Consider the following 21,015-nt stretch of genomic DNA (forward strand, 5'->3'; position numbering starts at 1 on the left):
TTTTTCAACGGATTGGTTCTTTGAGTTCATCCAACCAACTATCTTTGTCACAACCATCAGAATGGATACTCGGCGGACTGCTTATTATTAACGGTGGGTTCTTAGGTTTCATATGGTGTGTATTACAAGTAAGATCTTGCTCCATTTGTTATATGTTATACGTTGATGTAAATATTTGTTATATGTTATACGTTATAAGCTGATGTAAATATGTAGCTAACTATTTCTTGATTTATACATCCAGACAACAAAAACTAGAGAATGTCTATTTTCCGACCAGTGGACGTTCTTGTGTTTGGATGGACAGGGGGGGCATGTTATTTGTATGGACCTTACTAGAGTGACCCCTTTTATCGGGCTTAGAGACACCGGTTTTGTTGCTAGGCAGGCCATATTAAAGGTAGAATCAGAGAAATTGCTAAGCACAAGAAGGCTTTGTGTCGAGAATCAACACGCCTTCATTCCTGTTGCTTTCCATACATTTGAGTCTCTTGCACCCGATGCTGCAACGTTTCTGAAAAGAATTCAATGGGTTGTGCCCAGTAACTCATCTACGCCGAAGAACGATAAATTTGTTTTTAGTAGGATCAGATTTGTCATTCAAAAGGGGGTGGCATGTGCAGCTTGTTGTCCGTTTACCTGCCTCTCTATTGTAATTGGACCATTTCATTGCTTTTATAATGTTAAACCAATTTAACTAAAGAATACCCTGATCAACAAACCATTGTGTTTTTCTACTGTCTCTTTGGAACAATCCAATGCATTGCTCTTTCTCCTTTCCTAGTACAAGACTGGAGCGTGTGGGTTCTTCAGCGTGGAGTTTGGGTGTAAGTTGAGTATACTAGGACCAGTATTTCAAGTTATGCAACACATCTATCTTGATAGATTGATTTCTTATATCTAAAGGCGGCTTATTCCATTGTGTTTTGCATTAATGCTCTGACGTGGTGCTTGGAGAAGAAAGATCCAATTTTTGTGGCTATGTTTTCGCCACTCTCTATAGTTATCGTGATCATCATGGATGTCATATTTCTTGATGATTCAATTCATTTAGGGAGTTTTTAACCAAAATGGAGATTCTAGAAAAACTATTTACCAAAATAGGGTTTTTCAAAACTATTTATCAAAATAGGGATAAATCTTTTTTTTTTCCTTTTAATATAAATAAAAATTTAATGACATAAATGCTCTCAATCAACTGCCCAACACCCAGATCTCGGTATGGACTCCGACAAGTTTTCCGGCACCAATGATGGCTATCAACAACGTTGAAACCGTAATCGAGACTATCTATGTCTTTACTTTTATCATATATACACCCAAGAAGGAAAAGGCTAAGGTTTTTGGGTTTGCTACGTTCATCCTCGTTGCCTTCTCCAGCGTCGTAGCTTATGTTTCTGTTAATCTTCACGCTATTGCTGTGGCTAGTGGGTTCGTCGCCACGGTTCCACTATAGTCTTGGTCATATTCTAAGGCTCAATCATGGCAATTTTGCGTCCAATTTAAGTATGTCATTACACAAAAAGTGTGGGATACATATGTTTTTCCAGTCTCTATTCAAATTCTTGCATAGCACAACCTCGTGGCTCGTTCATATTAGGTCTCCTTGAAAACGACCATTTGTACCAAACTAGTTTTTTGAGTTTCTTGAGCCTTGTAGGGTGTGCTTGGTTCATGCTTGAACCTCAGTGTCCACACGTGGGCATTGCGCTTGAAAGGGCCATTATACGTGGCCATGTTTAAACCGTTATCGATTGCTATAGCGGCTGTCATGGGCGTTATGTTTCTTGGAGACAACCTTTATCTTGGAAGGTATTATGAACTTTTGGTCAATCAAGTAACCAATGTGTGTTCCTTAACTTATATGTTAATATATGTTTAGTATAATTGGAGCATTAATAATATCGATTGGATTCTACACAATGATGTGGGGTAAAGCGAAAGAGGCCGCAATAAACGATGAAGTTGTGAACTCGGATTCATCTTCGACGTCAAAATCGCCATTGTTAAAATACTACAAGGATGAGGATGATGTGGATGTGGAGAGAACTTAAAACAAAACTCATCAATATGATCAATGTTGTAGCATCCCATGTTTTTATAAAATAAAATGTAATTATTATTACTAAAATTAATAAGTTTGGTGCCGCAAAAGCACCGTATTGGTCGGTGATTTTTTTTAGTTCAGTTACCATAATAAACGTAATGGAAATTGACTTAACGTTAATTTTTTTTTCGTTTCGGATCCATGACAAATTTAAAAGGAACCGACCGAGTTCGCGTAGACTCACGGCCTTATTTAAAGCCCATGACCGACAACACCGACCGACCCCCCCCCCCCCCCAATTAGTCGTTGGTCCACCTCAAGTTTTATATTTTTTCGTTTTTTAGTTCCGGTATCGTAAGGTACGTAATCAAAACCGACCGAATTCGTGTTAAGTTACTACCTCAATGCTCGGAACCGACAACTTTTGGGTTACCACCGCCCGGGTTTGCCAACCAAATAAACATCGTCTTAAATATTTCGTTTTCTTGTATGTTAATGTTTTTATATGTTAATTTGACGAAATACTTTTTTGGGTTTTTACCCTCAAATTTTACCAATAGTGTCTATATCGTAACGAACACAGCCGGTACTGACCGAATTCGTATCGACTCATCGTCGTAATGTTCGGGTTTTACCAACATCTGGGTTTCAATGCTGGGGTTTTGCTATCTGCGCTGGCGCAACGCGTCATGTAGAAAAACTAGTTTTGTTATATATGCTATTGGTTTAAGTATTGATGAGTTTGAGGAGACGTTTATGGAATAAACAAACTGAAATGAGTAGTAAAAGGGGGTATTATACTATTATGTAAATGTCAAAAAGATGGGATAAACCTTATATCATTTGAGCCGTGATGTGTGTAAAGTGTACAATTAAATGTTAAACCAAGCTTTCATAATATGTTTCACTTATAAAACTACACAAAAATGACAAGTGCACTTGTCGCAATGTAGAAATCAAGTAAGACTAGATATCGAATCGTAAGACACTGTGACAACGCCCGATTCTAACCTTATCGATTACTAGTGTGAAGTGATTACTAGTATATTATTAAATTTCTTACAATAAATAAAATTAGAATTCAAAAAATATATAAATATTATAAACGAAAAATGTAAAACAACCCCCGTAATACGGGGGATAAAACCTAGCATTAATATAGTTAAAGTGTAATTTATAAAAAAAAATCTTAGTGATAAAGTAAAACAACTTCTTCACTTAGAGCTAAAGGGATGGATTTTAAAACTAAAGAACATTAGATTTTAATAATTGTTATGCTAATACTTCATAGTTGAGATTATTTAAATCTAATTTTCTTTTAACATATTGTTTTGCAAATGCGGCTAGAATGTATATAAATATAACGTTTTTTTTTTAATTTGTGTTTCTTGTATGAAATCTAAATGTGTCATCTTAGTTTTTAGGAGTGTAGTTGTTCTCTAAGTACTAATTGAAGTACTTAGCAAATTTCCTACCCGTTTGAACTTTTAGCCAACCTACAAATGACCCATTTTCATTGCCCCCATTGATAAAAATTCCTGGATCACCACTGTATTCAAATGAAAAAAGTTAGTAGATTGAAAACTTTAGTAACTTTTATTGATTGGGTTATGATATTCATACATCATCTCCCAAAACTCACACACCCTAATTATATACGATCATATAGGAGCTATATGATCGTATGAAACCCCACGTGAGAAAAGTACACTAAGCATGCAGCGGTACGGAGATTGACCGGAAGTCATACGATAGTATAACCCCAATACGAACGTATGGAAACAAAAAAAAACAGAATTGATTGAGCCGGATGTGTTTAGATTTGTGATAGTATACGGATGTTATCTCTAAAGGAAATATGATAGTATATGATGTGGTATTTTCTTTTGTTTCTTTGTATAATGTTATGGTTCTATTTGTTTATCATATCAAGAAAGCGACAACAAGAATAAGAATGTTGTGTATGAACTTCTTCAATATTCACCTGTTGGACAAGTTTACCCAACTCCATTTTCCAACAGACTTTCTATGGCTAAATATTATTGTAGCTATTAGCATGTCTAAATCATTTATTATTAATTGGTATGGTTTCAATCTAGAAAATTGGGTTTACGCGACATGTTTTTTCCTCTACATATACGGTCCTCGCACCGAAAGAACAGGGCAAGCAACTAGTTATGCATTATAGAAGTTTAAGCTTTTTTTTAAGTTATAATTTCTCAAAAAAGTTATACCCAAAGTTCTGAATAGTAAATGGGTAGTTAACGCACGCATTTTCAAAGTTATAATTTCTCAAAAAGTTATACCCAAAGAAAGTTATAATTTATTAAAAAAGTTATACCCAAAGTTCGTACTGTCTTCAAAGTTGCTGGTTGTACCCAAAAATAAATAAATAAATAACTGATATGTCATATAGTTGCCATACTATTGTATGGAATGTTCTTGGACAGCCAACCAAAGCTGCAAAAAGCTGACAAATTCTGCAGTCTTATACAATCTTATAAGCTCCATACGATCGTATGAAGTCCAAGGGCGTGCGAATAAGTCAAAGGGTGTTTAAATAACCGGAACCTATTAATTTGGCCAGATTTTTAAAATCTTGTATCCACCAATAACTTTAGGTTAGTTGAAGGGGTTTTCTAGAGACACCTCGCTTTTGCTAAAAACACCCTCCAATATGCCCTGTATAGAGCTATACGGGGCATATTGGGCCCTGTATAACCCCCCCCCCCCCCCCCCCATATAGCCCTATACAACGTATTGTGTATGGGTGTCTCTAGTAGGACCCTAGTTGAATCATAAAGTTTTAGTGTATGTTAGCATGATTAATAAGTGAGTCACATCATAACAATCTTTTATTGTCAAATGTACGTCCCAAAAGCATCTATATATCATAATAGTTGTTCTTCTTTATTATATAAATAAATAAGTTAAATAACAACCAGTCCACCACACATCTCAGGGAAACATGATCACCAACGACCAGAGATACAACCGTTATAAAGATGCCTTACCATTCGCCGCCTTGATCGGCATGGAGTGCACCAACGTCGGACAAAACACCTTGTACAAAGCCGCCACTCTCCGAGGAATGAGTTACCATGTTTTTTTTGTTTACTCCTACGTTGTCGCTGCCCTCCTACTTGTTGCCGCGCCTAACTCCTACAGGTATTCATTTACCGTCACATCTTGTTACCCGTTTACCTTCACTTCAACGTAAACAATTCTATTTAATGACTAGAACTAGGCCTGTAAACGAACGGTGTTCATTTATGTTCATGAACATTCGTTTATGTTCGTTTATGTTTGTTTATTTATGTTTGTTTATGTATTAAGAGAAAATAATTAAATATTATCTAGATATGTTATCTGATTAAAGGTTTTATATTGTTTTTACTTTGTGTTTATTCAAATGTTTTCATTTAAGTTCGTTTGTGTTTGTTTGTGTTCATTTACATTTGTTCATGTATGTTCGTTTATCTTTGTTCAGTTATGTTCGTTTAGATTTTAAACAAACGAACACAAATGCCCCTTTTTAAATAAACGAACATGAACATAAATATTTGTTCGATTAAGTGTCCGTGTTCTTTTAAAGTTAAATGAACGAACACGAACACGCCTTGTTCGTGTTCATTCGATTCATTTACAAGCTTTCATTATTCACATTGTTGAATACATCAGTCTCAATCTCTAGGCTCTGTCGATTTTATTTGTGTTTATTTGTGTTCGTGAACATATTAATTTCCTTAATGAACGAACATAAATCTCGTTCGGTAAGTGCTCGTGAACACATTATTATCTTAATGAACGAACATGAACAAGGCCTCGTTCGTGTTCGTTCAGTACTAGAACATAACCAATTAAATAAATTAAGTAAAAAATAAATTAATATAACAATAATAATAATAATAATAGTAATAATAATAATTGGTTATGTTGGATACAGCTTTTTGCTAGTTTTGTTTGGTTGAATGAAAGTTGTCGTTCAAAAAAAATAATAATATTATGTTTTTTACGACGAACAGATCAGGCGTGCTTTCTCCGATGAATGTATCGATCATTAGTAAAATCGTTCTTCTAGCGATCATCGGGTAATGTTTAATGTTGATGAATTTTAACTCATCCAAATAATATTAACATTAGAGCATTTTTAAGTCAATTAATTTAGCTTCTAGTGATCAAGTTTATGTCACAGGTTTATGTCACAGATAATGAACTATACCGGAATCATTTACAGCTCGCCAACGTTGTCGTCGGCTATCAGCACTCTCGTTCCTGCCTTTACCTTCATCCTTGCCGTCGTTTTCAGGTTTGCGTTTGGTGCAACGAAAATTATCAGTGGAGTTACGAATAGTGATACATTTTTTTTATCGTCCAAAACAGGATGGAGACGGTATCTTTTTCGAGTAAAAGTTTTCGTGCAAAGTTAGCTGGCCAATTGTTTCCATGACAGGTGCATTCATTGTCACACTTTATAAAGGGCCCGAGCTTATTTGGGGTCAATGGTCTTCGCAGTCTAATTCGTCTTTCATTTTCCTTGGTGCTTCACAGCCGAACTAGGCTCTGGGGGGGTCTTCTTCTAACCACCCAATACGTCTTGGTCACATTGTGGTACATAATGCTGGTACGCTTAACTTTTTTATAACTAGTTTTATATCCGGTATAAGGAAGAGTTTAATTTAGTTACAATATGTAGACACAAATCATGAAGGAGTATCCAGCAGAACTGACGGTGATATTCTATTACGACGTGTTAGTGTTACTTTTGGCTGCAATTGTTGGGGCTTTTAGTGAGCGTGATTCGAGCGCTTGGAGGATCAAGGCCGATATAGCCTTAGCCTCGATTGCATTGGCGGATCCAGCATACAAACGGGTGGTTCCCCGGAACCACCCGAGTTTCGAAATAATAGTGTACGGATATATAGAAGACGCGTAGGAACCACCTTATAAATTAAGAGGGAACCACCTAAAAAAAATTCCTGGATCCGCCACTGCTCGATTGTGTGTTCGGTTAGTACCCAAATTATTAGAGCATATAGTCAGGTTATCAGTTAGTAGTTACTATATTTAGCTAAGCACTTGGACGTTTCGGTTACGTATGTATTGGGTATAGGCCTCTAAACGAGCCAAACAAACACGAACAAGGGCATGTTCGTGTTCGTTCATTTAGGTTTAAATGAACACAAACACTTAATCGAATAATATTTGTGTTCATGTTTGTTCATTTAAAAAATGAACATGCTCGTGTAGTTTACGAACATTAATAAACACAAACGAACAAATATAAAGCATATTAGGGTGATATAATTTGTAAAATACAAATAATATTTAGTTATTTTCCATTAATATGTAAATGAACATCAACAAATATAAACAAATGTTTACTAACATTTAACAAACAAAACATGTACGTGTTCATATTTGTTCTAATTAAATGTACACAGATTTTTTGTTTACGTTGGTTCGTTTATTAAATGAACGAACTTCCTGCCAAACGGTTCACGAACAAGTCACTGAACGTTCAGTTTGTTCACATACCTAATTGAGTACTTATACATTTCTGTTTCAGTCTCCTATCTATGTATAGGAGAGTTTTGTACAATATTATTATTAGAGTTACATATTATACATATTTCACTTAGTTTTCACAATTAAAGCCGATTTCCATAGTTTTCTGATTTCGTGATGTCTAAACAAGGGTTTCTTTCTTTTTTTTTTTTTGGGGGGGGGGGGTGGTTCTTGAGTCTTGCAAGGAGTGCTTTCTTCATGCTTGAACAACGTTGTCCACACGTGGGCGTTGCATATAAAAGGACCATTATTCGTGGCAATGTTTAAGCCATTATCGATTGCTATAGCAGTTGTCATGGGTGTTATGTTCCTTGGGGACAACCTCTATCTTGGAAGGTAATATGAACTTTTGGTTAATCATCTATATTTATGATCAAACTTATTGAGAATTAACTTATATATATATATATATATATATATATATATATATATATATATCAGTGTGATTGGGGCAACGATAATATCGATTGGGTTCTACACGGTGATGTGGGGCAAAGCAGAAGAGGCTGCGATAAACGATGAAGTTATGAGCTCGGATTCATCTTCGATGCCAAGATCGCCTTTGTTGCGGCATTACAAGCATGAGGATGAAGTGGATGTTGAGAGAAGTAAAATCAAAATGTAGCATTACATGTTAATATTTTTTTTTCTTTTTGTTGAAAAACAAGTGTACAATTTGTTATGAAAAAAAATCTTAAATTTTTCAGTAAATATTTTTCCAAATGTAAAACATAAAGTTATCCTTTATTTCTCTTTTAAGTAGAAACCTAATGTATAGTGACAAAACCACTAATTTTATGGGTCCAATAAAAGTCAACTTAACATGGAAGGATTATTATAGATAGGCTTGGAGTACTTACAATAAAAAATGATACTTTCGTTTTCTAAATAGTTTCTAGAGATCTTAATAATAGAATAATTAACATGTTTAACTTGTTAAATAGTAAAATAATTAGGAGAACAAAACTAAACATTAAAATACTGACTTAAATTAAATTAAACATAAGAAACAAAAGGGAATATAAAGTAACAAATAAGAAAAAAAAATATTATAAAACTTTAGTGGAAGGTGACAAGGGAAGGGGACCACCAGGTCATGGATCATGATACAACAAATTTGGCAATAATTTTTGAATTGGTCGATAAGTCTTTGAATTGGGCTTAAAACTACATCTATTTTTTCTTTGTGAGTTATAACACACACACACCACCCCACCACACACACACCACCCCACCACCACCTCTTCATATACATTATGCATTGTCTCTGCTACCTCTAGTGTGTCCTACAAAAGTATGCGATATGTAAATCCGGGTTACATATGTGTGTGCATCAGTGCGTGTTGTAAACCGATTAAGTACTTGAATGTATGTGAAATTCGACGTTGTCTAGAACAACTTGTCAATTAATGATGGTGTGGAGAATTGTGTGTTGGGAATTTCGGGTCAAGAGTGTTACTTGGCGTGCAAGGCTAAGTAACATAATTTAATGAGTGGATAACTATAAACAATTAAATGTGCACAGATTTAATTGATAGTATAATTATCATGTTCTATTATTTAGCAATCCTAATTGTAGTCTAAACGTGCTAGGTTAGATTATAAATACCCGTGCTTTGGGGTTTAGGAGATTGTAATCTGAATTATTGAGTTTTGTGGAGTTTCTCAATAACAAACGTGTTCTCTGTGTGTTCGTTCAATACCTGGTACCAATTCCATTATTGTGTGTGTTCGAAATAGGCTAGCATGGGCTCATTTGTGTTACATGTGTACATCACTTGCATAAGTTTCTTTTCGTGCGATCTTTCGTTAATAAGTTCGTCGTGTGAAATTGAGCTCAGAAATACCTTATATGCCATATGGTTTTTACGCCTTCTAAATTACAATATGGTGGATATGATGCCTCTCGTGCATATGTATTCACAGCATGAAGATATGAAAGTCGACGGTGCACATAGTAAGGCACATGTGTAGGATCTCGAAATGTAATTTATAAGTACAAGAAAATATTTGTATTTATCTAGAGATTTGATTTAGTGCATACGGTAAGACACGCCGTGTACTTATGTGTAAGATCCAAAAATGTAATTTTAACACAAAAACAACTTAATATAACCCTTTTTTTTAACTACTAAAATTTTCACTTAAAATCCTCTAAAAAAAATCTAGCATTACCTTCAAAATTATATTTGATGAAAAGAATAAATAATACATAATTAATTGCTCATTTAATCTGTGACATTTCCCATGAGAAATATAATCATTGAAAGGAAAGTCTATTATTTGGCCCTAATAATGGGCTATAAAATGTCTGGCTCTATGAATCCAAACTTAGGCCCGACTAAAATTTGTATGCAATTGTTCCTTTTGATAATCCCTATTAAATGGTATTGATTATTTTATCGTCACTGACAATCTCAAATTTAAAAAAGTTGGTCTTCAATGGTCCCCTATTCAACAGGAGTTAACGACGTTATACTTTTTTTCTGAATTTTAAACTAATGTTTTAGGGCTTTTGATCGAAAGAAAAATGTGAGTGTTGAGATTTATAATATATATAGTTATATTTAAAATTTTAAAAATACAAATTAATAATCCAAGTCATCACTCCACATCAACATTAAAACAACTAGAAGGAAAAAAAAAAGATAACCTCGTCAAAACAAAAATAGCACTCTAAAAAACATGTTAAAACCTATAATTTAAATAAAATACAAAATTAAATAACTTAATTAGAACATTTTTTAAACTTAAATGATTTAGTTGAAACATTTTTAAAACTTAGTTACTATTTTTAAAACTTAGTTACTATATATATTATAAATAATAGTGTCGTTTAGGCATCTCAAGCCTAATAAAGTTCAGTATATACCAAATTTAGGCTTGTTTATCAAGCAACATTTAATTTCTATAAGCTCATTTAAGCAACATGCATTTAGAGATATTATATTAAATGATCTCGAATAGCTCACAGTCAACTTAACCAAAAGTATACATTAAAAGTGAGTTGAAAGTTACGAATCACAAGATAAATTCATCATCTTCCGTATTTATATATAGAGGTTGTTAAAATGAAAATAAAATTGATCATCCACCAATCAATATTATCAATGGGATGGTGGTCCATTAACAAAGACAAAGTGTTTAAAACACTTGGTTTTGGAAGAGGAAGATCTTAGGTTTAGGAGTGTCACGTTTATCCGAAACCCAACCTGAGAAAACTCGAACCCAAACTAGCCCAGCCCGAAAACCCCGAACCCGAGAAAAGGCCAACTCGAACCTGAATCGAAGTAATTTTGGTTGGTTCTTGGGTCTGATGTCTAGATTTTGGGTCAACCCGAAAAACCCTAATAAACTATTATGGTTGATCGACTATTTATTGTTTATATATCTTTCTATTTAGCGCTAATAGCATCTATAATCGAAGAACATATTGCTTTACCGGGTTATATTTTATTTATTATTTGGTTATTTATGTAACGAGTAAAGAAGAATATATTGCTTTAGTTTTAACGTTGTAGCTTTTCTTTACTTCTTTTTTCATTTTCATTTTGTTTTTCAGATACTCGATTAACCAACCGAAACTCGAAAAAACCATGAGAGATTTGTGTTGAGTTTCGGGTCTAAAATTAAAACTTTAAAACGTGAAGAACCCAACCCGAGAAACCCGAAAACACCCCTACTTAGGTTCAAGTCACTACCAAAAAAATTTAAAAAATAAAAAAATCTACCAATCAGTTTTTGCCTTTTTGGTTGCATGAATCACCAATATTTGTAGCAAGTGTTGGCTTGGTTGATAATTGAGTGGCATCTGTACAAACTTTCATAGTCACATATTTGTCCCACAAGCAACTTCTTGTCACATCTTACGTAACCTTTAATTATTCTACCTTATAAAAAACATATACATATAAGAATAATAATAATAATAATAACCACCACTACACACCCATGATGCTCTCTTACCACTTTCCCAACATAACATAACACAACACACACTCCTTAAACCATGACTGGCGACCAAAGACACTTCTTGTACCAAGATGTCCTACCATTTGCCGCCATGGTCACCATGGAGTGCACCAACGTTGGACTCAACACACAAAGCCGCAACTCTCCGAGGAATGAGTTACCATGTTTTTGTCGTTTACTCCTATGCTGTGATCCTTTTTCCTGCACCCTTTTTATCCAATAGGTACTATTTATTTACTAACCAATTATTATTATCACGGAACCAGAGAATGATCAAGAGGGCCCACTAACCCGGCCATGATAATTTATTGGATTTTTCTATATGAAATTTGAAAAAAACATGTTTTGAACCAGCTTATGTAAAAAGTTCTTGTTTCATCACTTACTATAGTAATATTGTTTTGATTATTATTATTATTAGTTTATTACTAGGTCCACTAACCGCCCACGAGAATTTATTAGATTTTTCTATATAAAATTTGACTCTTTTTTAGAAAAAACATGTTTTGGATCAGCTTATGTAAAAAGTTCTGGTTTCATCACTTACTATAGTAATATTGTTTTGATTATTATTAGTTTATTACTAGGTCTACTAACCGGCCACGAGAATTTATTAGATTTTTCTATATAAAATTTGACTTTTTTTTTTGAAAAAACATGTTTTGGACCAGCTTATATATAAATTTCTGGTTCCGTCACTTACTATATATTATTATTGGGTCCACTAACCTGGCCATGAGAATTTATTGGATTTTTCTATGTAAAATTTGACCCTTTTTTTTGTAGAAAAGACATGTTTTGGACCAGCTTATATAAAGAAGTTCTGGTTCCGTCACTGTATTATTATTGTTTTGTTACTTTTGTATATTACTATTGTTATTTATTTATTTTGGGAATGAACAGATCACGGGTGCTTCCTCCGGTGAATACCTCGATCGTTAGCAAAATCGGCCTTCTTGGGATCATTGGGTAATTTTTGTTTTTAACAAACTTAAATCATTAAAATTTATGAAGACAAACAACTCCTTTGAATTTTGAAATCATAACATTACTAATTATTTACTGTGCGTTATAAATACTCAGGTGTACGTCACAAATCATGGGATACACGGGAATTATTTACAGTTCGCCAACGCTGGCTTCCGCAATCAGCAACCTTGTTCCTGCTTTTACCTTCATCCTTGCAGTCATTTTCAGGTTGGCTTAATCCTATCCTACCCAAACAATAATTTAAATTTGTAATGTCATTTGTCACATCACATCATGAAAATTGAAATTGACCGTGTAGAATTAAAGATATTAGCTTGTGGGCCCGGATAAAAAGTTTATGCCTAGCCCACTTGCTTAGTTACTTAAAATATACATATGCCTAGGAGCTAGAGGTGCACAAATCGGGTTTTTTTCAAATATTCGGTTTTTGGGGACCGGCTTTGAGTATGACCGGGTATTGAAAATATCCGGGTCGAGGTCGGGTCCGGCTATTGTCTCTAAAAACCATACCCTATTCAACGGGTTCGAGTCGGGTATAGAACCGGGTATTCTAAAACCGGGTATTTGAATACCTTATTTTCAGATTTTGAAAAACCCTATTTTTGGGGGTTTTTCCTGGTTTTTTTTTTTTTTTTTGTATAGATTGGATTTTTTAAGGGGTTGCACTTTTTAGGGGTATTTTTCAGGTAATTTTGAGTATAGATCGGGTAATTCAAAAAACCGGTTTCTGGTATTGAAAAAACCCGGTTCCGGTTTTCGAGTATTACCGGGCATAAAACGGGTCCGGTTCCGGGTATGGGTTTTGGTACTGAAATGCCTATTTGTACCCTACGAGTAAGGTCGGATACGAGTTCAAGTATTAAAAACCCGGGTATAAAAAACCAGTTTCGGGTTTTTTCGGTCCGGTTCCGGGTTCGGGTTTTTTTTGTGCACCTCTACATATGCCAATTCTATTATACAAAAACTTATGCAACTTGAAGTAATCATGTTTACTTTTAATCCTTTTTGTGACAATATTGCTTATCTAGTGTCCAATGATTCACTTTATTTTATTTTTTTTATGTGAAAAACAGGATGGGCGCTATCTTTTACAGAAAAAAGTTGTCGTGCAAAGTTAGTGGGCACAGTTGTTTCCGTGACAGGTGCATTTGTTGTCACATTTTACAAAGGACCCAAGCTTATTTGGGGTCAATCGTCGTCGCCGGCTAATTCGCCATCGGTTTTGCATGATTCTCAACCGAACTGGGCTCTCGGTGGGCTTTTTTTGACCTCGGAGTACATCTTAGTCCCCTTATGGTACATAGTGCATGTATAGTTTCACTAAGTGGGTCGAGTAGGATAATAATGGGTCGGGTATGTGACTGATATTTCAAATATAAGTCTTATATTTGTCTCATACACGTAGTGATTGTACTCATGTTGATTCTACCTGTATCGAATATACTCATTTATGATCTTGCATGTTGAGATTCTCATTACCCGAAACCCAAACTTAATACTCACCAAAAAAATTTTGACTTTAAATATTAAATATTAGTTACACTTCTAGTAATTCTATATTTTCAATAGTTTTAACAGAAAAATACTGTTTGCGTCCCTGTGGTTTTAAGGCAGGGGCACAATGAGTCTCCGAAAATTTTTTTGAACTGGTTGAGTTCCTATGGTTTCAAAAATGAACCATTTGAGCCCCTGCCATTAATTAACTTTCAGGGTAAACTTTTATTTTACTGAAACCACAGGGACTCAAATTGTTCGTTTCTGAAACCACAGGACTCAACCAGTTCAAAAAAAATTTTGGAGACTCATTGTGTCTCCACTCTAAAACTATAGGGACACAAACAGTAATTTTCTCTAGTTTTAAGTTTATAACAAAGAATTTATAATATATATTTTTTCGGCACATATAATATCATACGAGCCAAAAACTTGTGAACATTTTTATAATTAATCCCATACCCTTCCGTGCACGTATACCTAAATATATGACTCATTAGCTGTCCCAGATGTTTTGGGTTTGGAACTTTATGTCATCCCTAAATGGGACTAATTTGACGCAAAATATGTTAAAACTTAAATATAACGCGCAGACTCAAATCATGGAGGAGTATCCGGCGGAATTAACCGTGGTGTTCTTTTACAAACTTAATAGTAAGCCTTTTGGCTGCAATTGTGGGGGCATTTAGTGAACCAAATTCAAGTGCTTGGAGGATCAAGCCTAACATAGCCTTAGCCTCGATTTTGTGTTCGGTGAGTACCCAAATGGGTTCATTTTCACATTTTCGTAATCGTTTGGTGGTGTCTAGAAATCGCTTCTTTTGGTTTCTTGAGTCATGCAGGGTGTGCTTGGTTCCGGCTTGAACAACAGTGTCCACACGTGGGCGTTGCGCATAAAAGGGTCGTTATTTGTGGCCATGTTTAAACCGTTATCGATTGCTATAGCGGTTGCCATGGGTGTTATGTTCCTCGGGGACGACCTTTATCTTGGAAGGTATTATGAACTTTTAGTTAATCAAACTAATAATGATCAAACTTAATGTGGATTAACTTATATATATTCAGTGTGATTGGAGCAACAATAATATCGATTGGGTTCTACACGGTGATGTGGGGCAAAGCAAACGAGGCTGCGACAAAAGATGAAGTTATGAACTCGGATTCGTCTTCGATGCCAAGGTCGCCATTGTTGCAGTATTACAAGGATGACGAAAATGTGGACGTCGAAAGAAGTTAAATTAAAAGGCTGCGTACTATCTTATCTGTATTATAATGCTCAAGTTGAATGCTAATGTTGTAAATATTAATGATTGAAGTGTAAAAATTTGATGCATCAGTTTGCGTACAACTGCACGATTCATGCCTCGACTGCAGTGCCTCGCCTTTTAGTGGTTCGCCTCGACACTAAGGGCGAGAGCTTCGGCATATGGGTCACGCATCGGACCGGGTGGTTAAACAAAATATTGAATTAAGTAAAGGAACATCAAAGAAGCATTGTTCAACATTCTAATTTCAAATACATATTTTATAATGAGAAAACTAGAAGTGCACAAACAACCCGAACCAGCAACAAAACCTGGAAAACAAAACCCGTGACCGGGTTTTTTCATACCCGGGTTTTTACTACTTGAGCCCGTGTGCAACCCTATACGTAGGTACGGATAGGGTATGCATATTAATACCAAAACCAGTACCCAGAACTGGACCCGATTTGTCCCCGGTAATACCCGAAAACCGGAACCTGTTCCATATTCAAAACAGGGTTTTTGCAATACCCGATTTATACCCAAAAAAATGTAACCCCTTTAAAAAACCTCAATCTGTGCCCAGAAAATACCCGGATTTTTTCAATACCTAGAAATAGAACATTCAAATACCCGGTTTTAGAAACCCAATTCTATATCCAACCCAACCCAATGCAAAGTCATAGTGCATAATTTTTAGAGACAATATTCAAACCCGAACCTAACCTGGGTATAACGAATATCCGATTTTCCAATACCCGGTCATCCCCGAACCCAGTTTCATACCAGGAACCAGGTATTAGAGAAACCTAATTTGTGCACCTCTAGAGAAAACTATGTTTTAAAGCTGATGGTTATATTAGATTATGTTGATAATCAATGAAGATTGTTGTTCAAATAAGATAATTACACATGTTTGGAATTTTTAGTTAAAACACTTGTAAAGGTTATTTATAACATTGACCTACACCTAGACAAATACCCGGCCCTTGCTGACAAACCCGGACCAAAGAAAGAAGCTCGGTCTCATAGTTACAAACCGATCGCAAGTCAATGGTTATGAATGAATAAAAATTACTTGACAGGAAACAACAGGAGAATAAAATTTAATAAACTAAACCCAGAAGAAACTCTACATATATCGGTTGAAACCAATTCCCAGGTTATGTTTCAGGTGGGCAAACGCTTTTCGCAACAAGTTAAAACACTAACAACACAGGCCACACTCTGTTAAAACTATTTCAAACCCTATGCATGCATGCATTACAACCATAAACAACACTTATGCTGAAAGCCCATGCGGTTCCCTCGATAAAACCTCTGAGGGCGGTTTCCAGGCACATTGATTTCCTGCAAATAGCATTTTAATCAAACACTTGAAAAAACATACAAAGCAATCGACTAGGGGTGCAAACGAGCCGAGCTACTCGAGATCGGCTCGTTCAAAAGCTCGATCGAGCCTATCTTAATCGAGCCCGAGCCCGAGCTCGAGCCTAAAAGTAAGCTCATTTAATAAACGAGCCCGAGCCCGAGCTGGAGCTGGCTCGCGAGCCTAAACGAGCCTGTCATTTATATAATTTTATAAAATATTTATTTAATAATTATTATTTAATATATATAATGTTATGAAAAAATAAATAAAAATAACTAAATAATACATATTATTTTTATACATAAAATTATAATAGAAAAGGTAAATAAAAATAATTATAATTATATAAAAAAATTAATAAATAATAAGCGAGCCGAGCTTGAGCTCGAGCTCTATGCAAGTTAAACGAGCCGAGCTCGGGCTCGACTCGGCTCGTTTTCACCCCTACAATCGACTCAAACGAGCAGAAAAAAAAAACTCACCAGACATTACAACACGTTCCCTACTGTCGATGTGGACGTTGGTAGCTAAGCCTATTATCACCATCCCAACCGCCATCGGGCTCTTTCCGCTTTGGTGCACCACCACCACTAGCCGACATTTGGTGAAACATCCTTAACTGCTCATCGGCCCCACCGAGAGGTAACTGCCTCAAAGTGGTTGCCACCTTATCATCTCCAGGACCCGTGTTTAGATCCAACCCTTGGCTTCCCCACTTTCTACCATCGGGGCCAACATTACTCGAACCGCCAGGTAGACTCATGTAATAAGGCATTGACACCACGCCGTTGGGTCCCACCGAGGGGATAGCTGGGAAACAAATGGGCCCACCAGCAGATGACGAAGAATTGACATAAGCATTTGAAACTGAAGAAAATGTATTTGAAATCGAAGGTAACGAGAAATTGGTCTCGAATGGGAAAGCTGAATATTGATATGGAACGGTAGATGGAAACGCAACTGCTGGAGATGATGATAAAACGGGCCCTCTGAATATTTCAGGATTGAGTGATGAGCTGGAAGGGACAGGTGTGAACATTCTTTGTGATGGGATTGGAACTGCTGGGTAGGAATTGTTTGGTGGAAACCAAGTTGAAAAGTTTCCGGTGTCCATATTATTCATTCTGACATTAGGGACACCGGGCATAAACTGCATACTGTTTTTGGAATAAGTTGCAGCTTCACCACCAATTTCTTCCGTGCCCGGACCGTTTAGGTCAAAGCCAGATAGCGCTGACCTGGAAGGTTTACTGCTGGTACTGACAGACAAATGGGCAGCCTCAGGAGTCTCCTCGCATGCATTCAAATCAAGATCCAGTCCCGATGATGCATTGTGTTGACCCGCATCATCGACTCCAACATTCAAGTCAAAGTCAAAGAAAGCACGGGTCGGTTTACTGGTACGATTATCAAGAATCGGAACGTCTACCTTTCGTGGTTCTGCTGGACGGAATGCACTGGTGGCAGCAGACCCTTTCCAACCAAGCTCGGGCTTACCTCTTGATAAGCTCTCGGAAGGATAAAACGGTCCTTTTGCAGCAGCAGTTACAGTAATCAAACCGGACCAGTTTTTATTATTAGAAGGTAACGGGTTGGGTGCATGAATAGCAGCCTTTTCTGTCTCCCATTGTATCGCATCATCACTAGGAAGAACTTCATTCAAATCAAAGTCCAGCCTTACTGCACGGTCCTCAACACAATTGGCCTCTTTTGCAGGGGCTTTATCATCTTTTTCCATATTTTCATGCACACGTTCACTAACAGATGTCCCAGAATCTATATTTTCACGGTTTTTTTTTGTCGTCAGTCTCTTCAGGCTTTGGTTTTAACAAAGCATCGCCACAAGAAGTGGTGGGCACGGGTTGATCGGTTAACCGTGTTTGCACCAATTTTGTCTCATCCTCGTGCATATCTGAAGATGGCAAAGAATTCGTTTCTTCATTGATCTGTTTGGTCTCGGTTTTTACACTTGTGGCAACTGCATCCAGCGAGCCCACAGTGTTTCTGGCCGGTTTAATATCGGGACACTTTTCTTCTAATGAGCTTCTACTGCTAGGTTTTATATTTTTAGCATCGTCCATCAAAACAGCTGGCTTTACCTCAGGTTCCATACTCACCGACCCTGTATTATTATTATTATTACTTTTACTATTATTATGGTTATTATTATTATTATCACCAATAGCCACAATGATATTACCTTCTTCAGGGGAACATGCAGGTGACACATCAGATCTCGACATTTCACCAGCTGCCACGCTGGCAAGAAGCTTTATTCCACCATCATCACCAATTGATGGAGGCACACTAGCTTCAGCGATTTTGGCACAGCTCTCCACCAATGCATTTATAGAACTATAAGAAGGCTCATATAGCTTACTTGATTTTGGTGTAACCCCTGCTGCTGAATCACTGCCAAAGGTCGCATCTTTCTTACCATGTTCTTCATCCTGGACAATCGGCCCTTCTTTCCCCCGAGACAAATCATTACCCACATTTGGGCTAGGGCTTGATATAACATTTCCTTGTAAAGAATCAATTTTCCCACTTACTTTTTGATCTTGTTTTGTCGAAGGTACCGGAAGAGAGCCCTTCCCAGGTGCCGTGGAGGAATCTTCAGGTGATTCCAAACTGGCAGTTTGTGTAGGACTTCGACCCGTGTTTGGCAACCTCACAACAAGACTTGGGCTGTTTCCATTATCTACAGGTGCCACATCAGATACTCTTTCTGTATTATTTCTAATTGGTGATTCCTTTTCAGATGCAAGATTCCGACTCAAATAACCAATTTTTCCAGCTTCCTTTTGAGATCCTGGGATCGCAGACCCATGAAAACCATTGCCCTGGTTTTTACTTTGAAGATCACTACTAGAAATCTTACCTGCAGTTGAAGCCCCAGGCTTTTGATGATCACCAGAGAATGATTGACTATTATTTGGAGATTGACTTGAACTGCAACTTCTTCCCTCTTTAGTTGCTGATGAGGGAGATAATTTGCTGGACCCGGGAGATGTTGGTGATTTGGTGATAGGTTCAACTGAGCTTTGTTTTGGTTGTGGAGATTTTAACGAAGGTTGTGGTGTAGAACCCTTGGGACCCACCTCAGAAGAACTGCCACCAACGCGTCTAGTGCCACCAGCATGAGAAGCTTCTGGAATAATTGGCTTGTTTGGAAGAGAACCACTTCTAAGTGTACTAGACTTTGTTTCAATAATATTCATTTCAACTTCAACACGTCTCTTCCATGTGCTGACTAGACTTATGGCTTTCTTTTGAATTTCAGAGTTTTTATGGCTTCTTAAATGATTCACAGACTTCCCAACATTACACGTCTGTAAAGCATGAAGATTCACAGGCAATTTGTCAAGTGCACAAAGTAAAGAAAAGAGAAACTGTTCAACAGATTTATCATTCTCTTTAGGACTACCGTCACCAATCTTGCCCTTGTGTATTTCTTGAAGCCATTCATCTAAAACTAGCAAGCCTTTGAGTTGAACAAAGCGACTTAAATAATCGAATCTGTCAGTAGCCGATATTACGTCAACAAGCATGGTTCTGCAAGCCAAGTCTAGTTTCTTCTCAGTATTCTCGGGTCGCATGAGCTGTACCAGTTTTTCAACTCCACCAATATCAACCAATCCTCCTTTATCAGTAATTTTGGAAATTTCCGTTTTCAATAAATGTTCAGGTCTAACTTGACCAGAATCCGCATCATCACCTTTAGATAAACGATCACGTTTCACAGATTCTGAATTGTGAGCATGCTCTCTCTTCTTACTCTTTGCATGTGACGAAATATTTTGTACATTATCTGAACTAGGTTTTAATTGTGCTGGCCCATTTGGACTATTCAAGGGTTTTGGAGACCGGCCTCCAGTCTGCACCGCTCCATGCATTTCTCTAAACGTCTTATCTCAAAAAACTTGTCTATTTCTTCTTGTGGTTTCTGTATCAAAAAATAATACATAACCAATAAAAATATAATTTAGCAAGTAAGGTGATACAAATCAAGTCAAAGTTGAGGAAATATACCTACGTTAATATAGTAGTTGTCAGTCAACCACGATAAACAATAACTCTCACTGTCAAACACTTGTCTGCATACAAATGAAGAAATTTAGCAAAAAAACAAAAAACACTACTGATCATGTACATCATCATTGTGAAAAGAGTAAAAGAATACCTTTTTTTGTTGCTTCCCGAGAAGCAGCCTCTTTAAACTTTACTTCTTTAGATCAATAAAGCCAAATCACAGTTTCATATAGACATAAATTAACTTCTTTTCCTAATTTTAATTCATGAGTTTTCCAACAAGCAAAAGGAGATCT

General features: G+C 36.3%; 1 protein-coding gene and 3 pseudogenes across 3 annotated transcripts; 2 read left to right on the forward strand and 2 right to left on the reverse strand.

The window, feature by feature from the left end:
- The first annotated feature begins 325 nt into the window (after window positions 1-325).
- Window positions 326-2,054, forward strand: LOC143592616 (WAT1-related protein At3g28050 pseudogene; annotated as a pseudogene).
- Window positions 2,055-5,015: 2,961 nt separating this feature from the next.
- LOC143592617 (WAT1-related protein At3g28050-like) lies at window positions 5,016-15,398 on the forward strand (annotated as a pseudogene). Its single transcript, XR_013145951.1, has 8 exons — window positions 5,016-5,215; window positions 6,073-6,138; window positions 6,243-6,356; window positions 6,431-6,453; window positions 13,672-13,886; window positions 14,665-14,824; window positions 14,914-15,065; window positions 15,137-15,398. The product of XR_013145951.1 is annotated as a WAT1-related protein At3g28050-like (transcript).
- A 1,200-nt stretch (window positions 15,399-16,598) lies between these two features.
- LOC143592613 (uncharacterized) lies at window positions 16,599-18,425 on the reverse strand. The gene is made up of 2 exons (XM_077072496.1): window positions 17,170-18,425; window positions 16,599-16,665 (listed from the first exon to the last, which is right to left on the reverse strand). Exon 1 carries the CDS (start codon window positions 18,423-18,425, stop codon window positions 17,190-17,192), a length of 1,236 nt encoding a protein of 411 aa, XP_076928611.1. The 3' UTR covers window positions 16,599-16,665; window positions 17,170-17,189.
- A 46-nt stretch (window positions 18,426-18,471) lies between these two features.
- LOC143592618 (uncharacterized) lies at window positions 18,472-20,784 on the reverse strand (annotated as a pseudogene). Its single transcript, XR_013145952.1, has 2 exons — window positions 20,724-20,784; window positions 18,472-20,633 (listed from the first exon to the last, which is right to left on the reverse strand). The product of XR_013145952.1 is annotated as an uncharacterized LOC143592618 (transcript).
- Between the last annotated feature and the right edge of the window lie 231 nt (window positions 20,785-21,015).

Source organism: Bidens hawaiensis, unplaced genomic scaffold, assembly GCF_021521415.1.
Source record: "Bidens hawaiensis isolate Kalapana, Puna unplaced genomic scaffold, B.hawaiensis_p1.1 tig00041099_1, whole genome shotgun sequence".
In the NCBI taxonomy this organism is placed as follows: Eukaryota; Viridiplantae; Streptophyta; class Magnoliopsida; order Asterales; family Asteraceae; genus Bidens; species Bidens hawaiensis.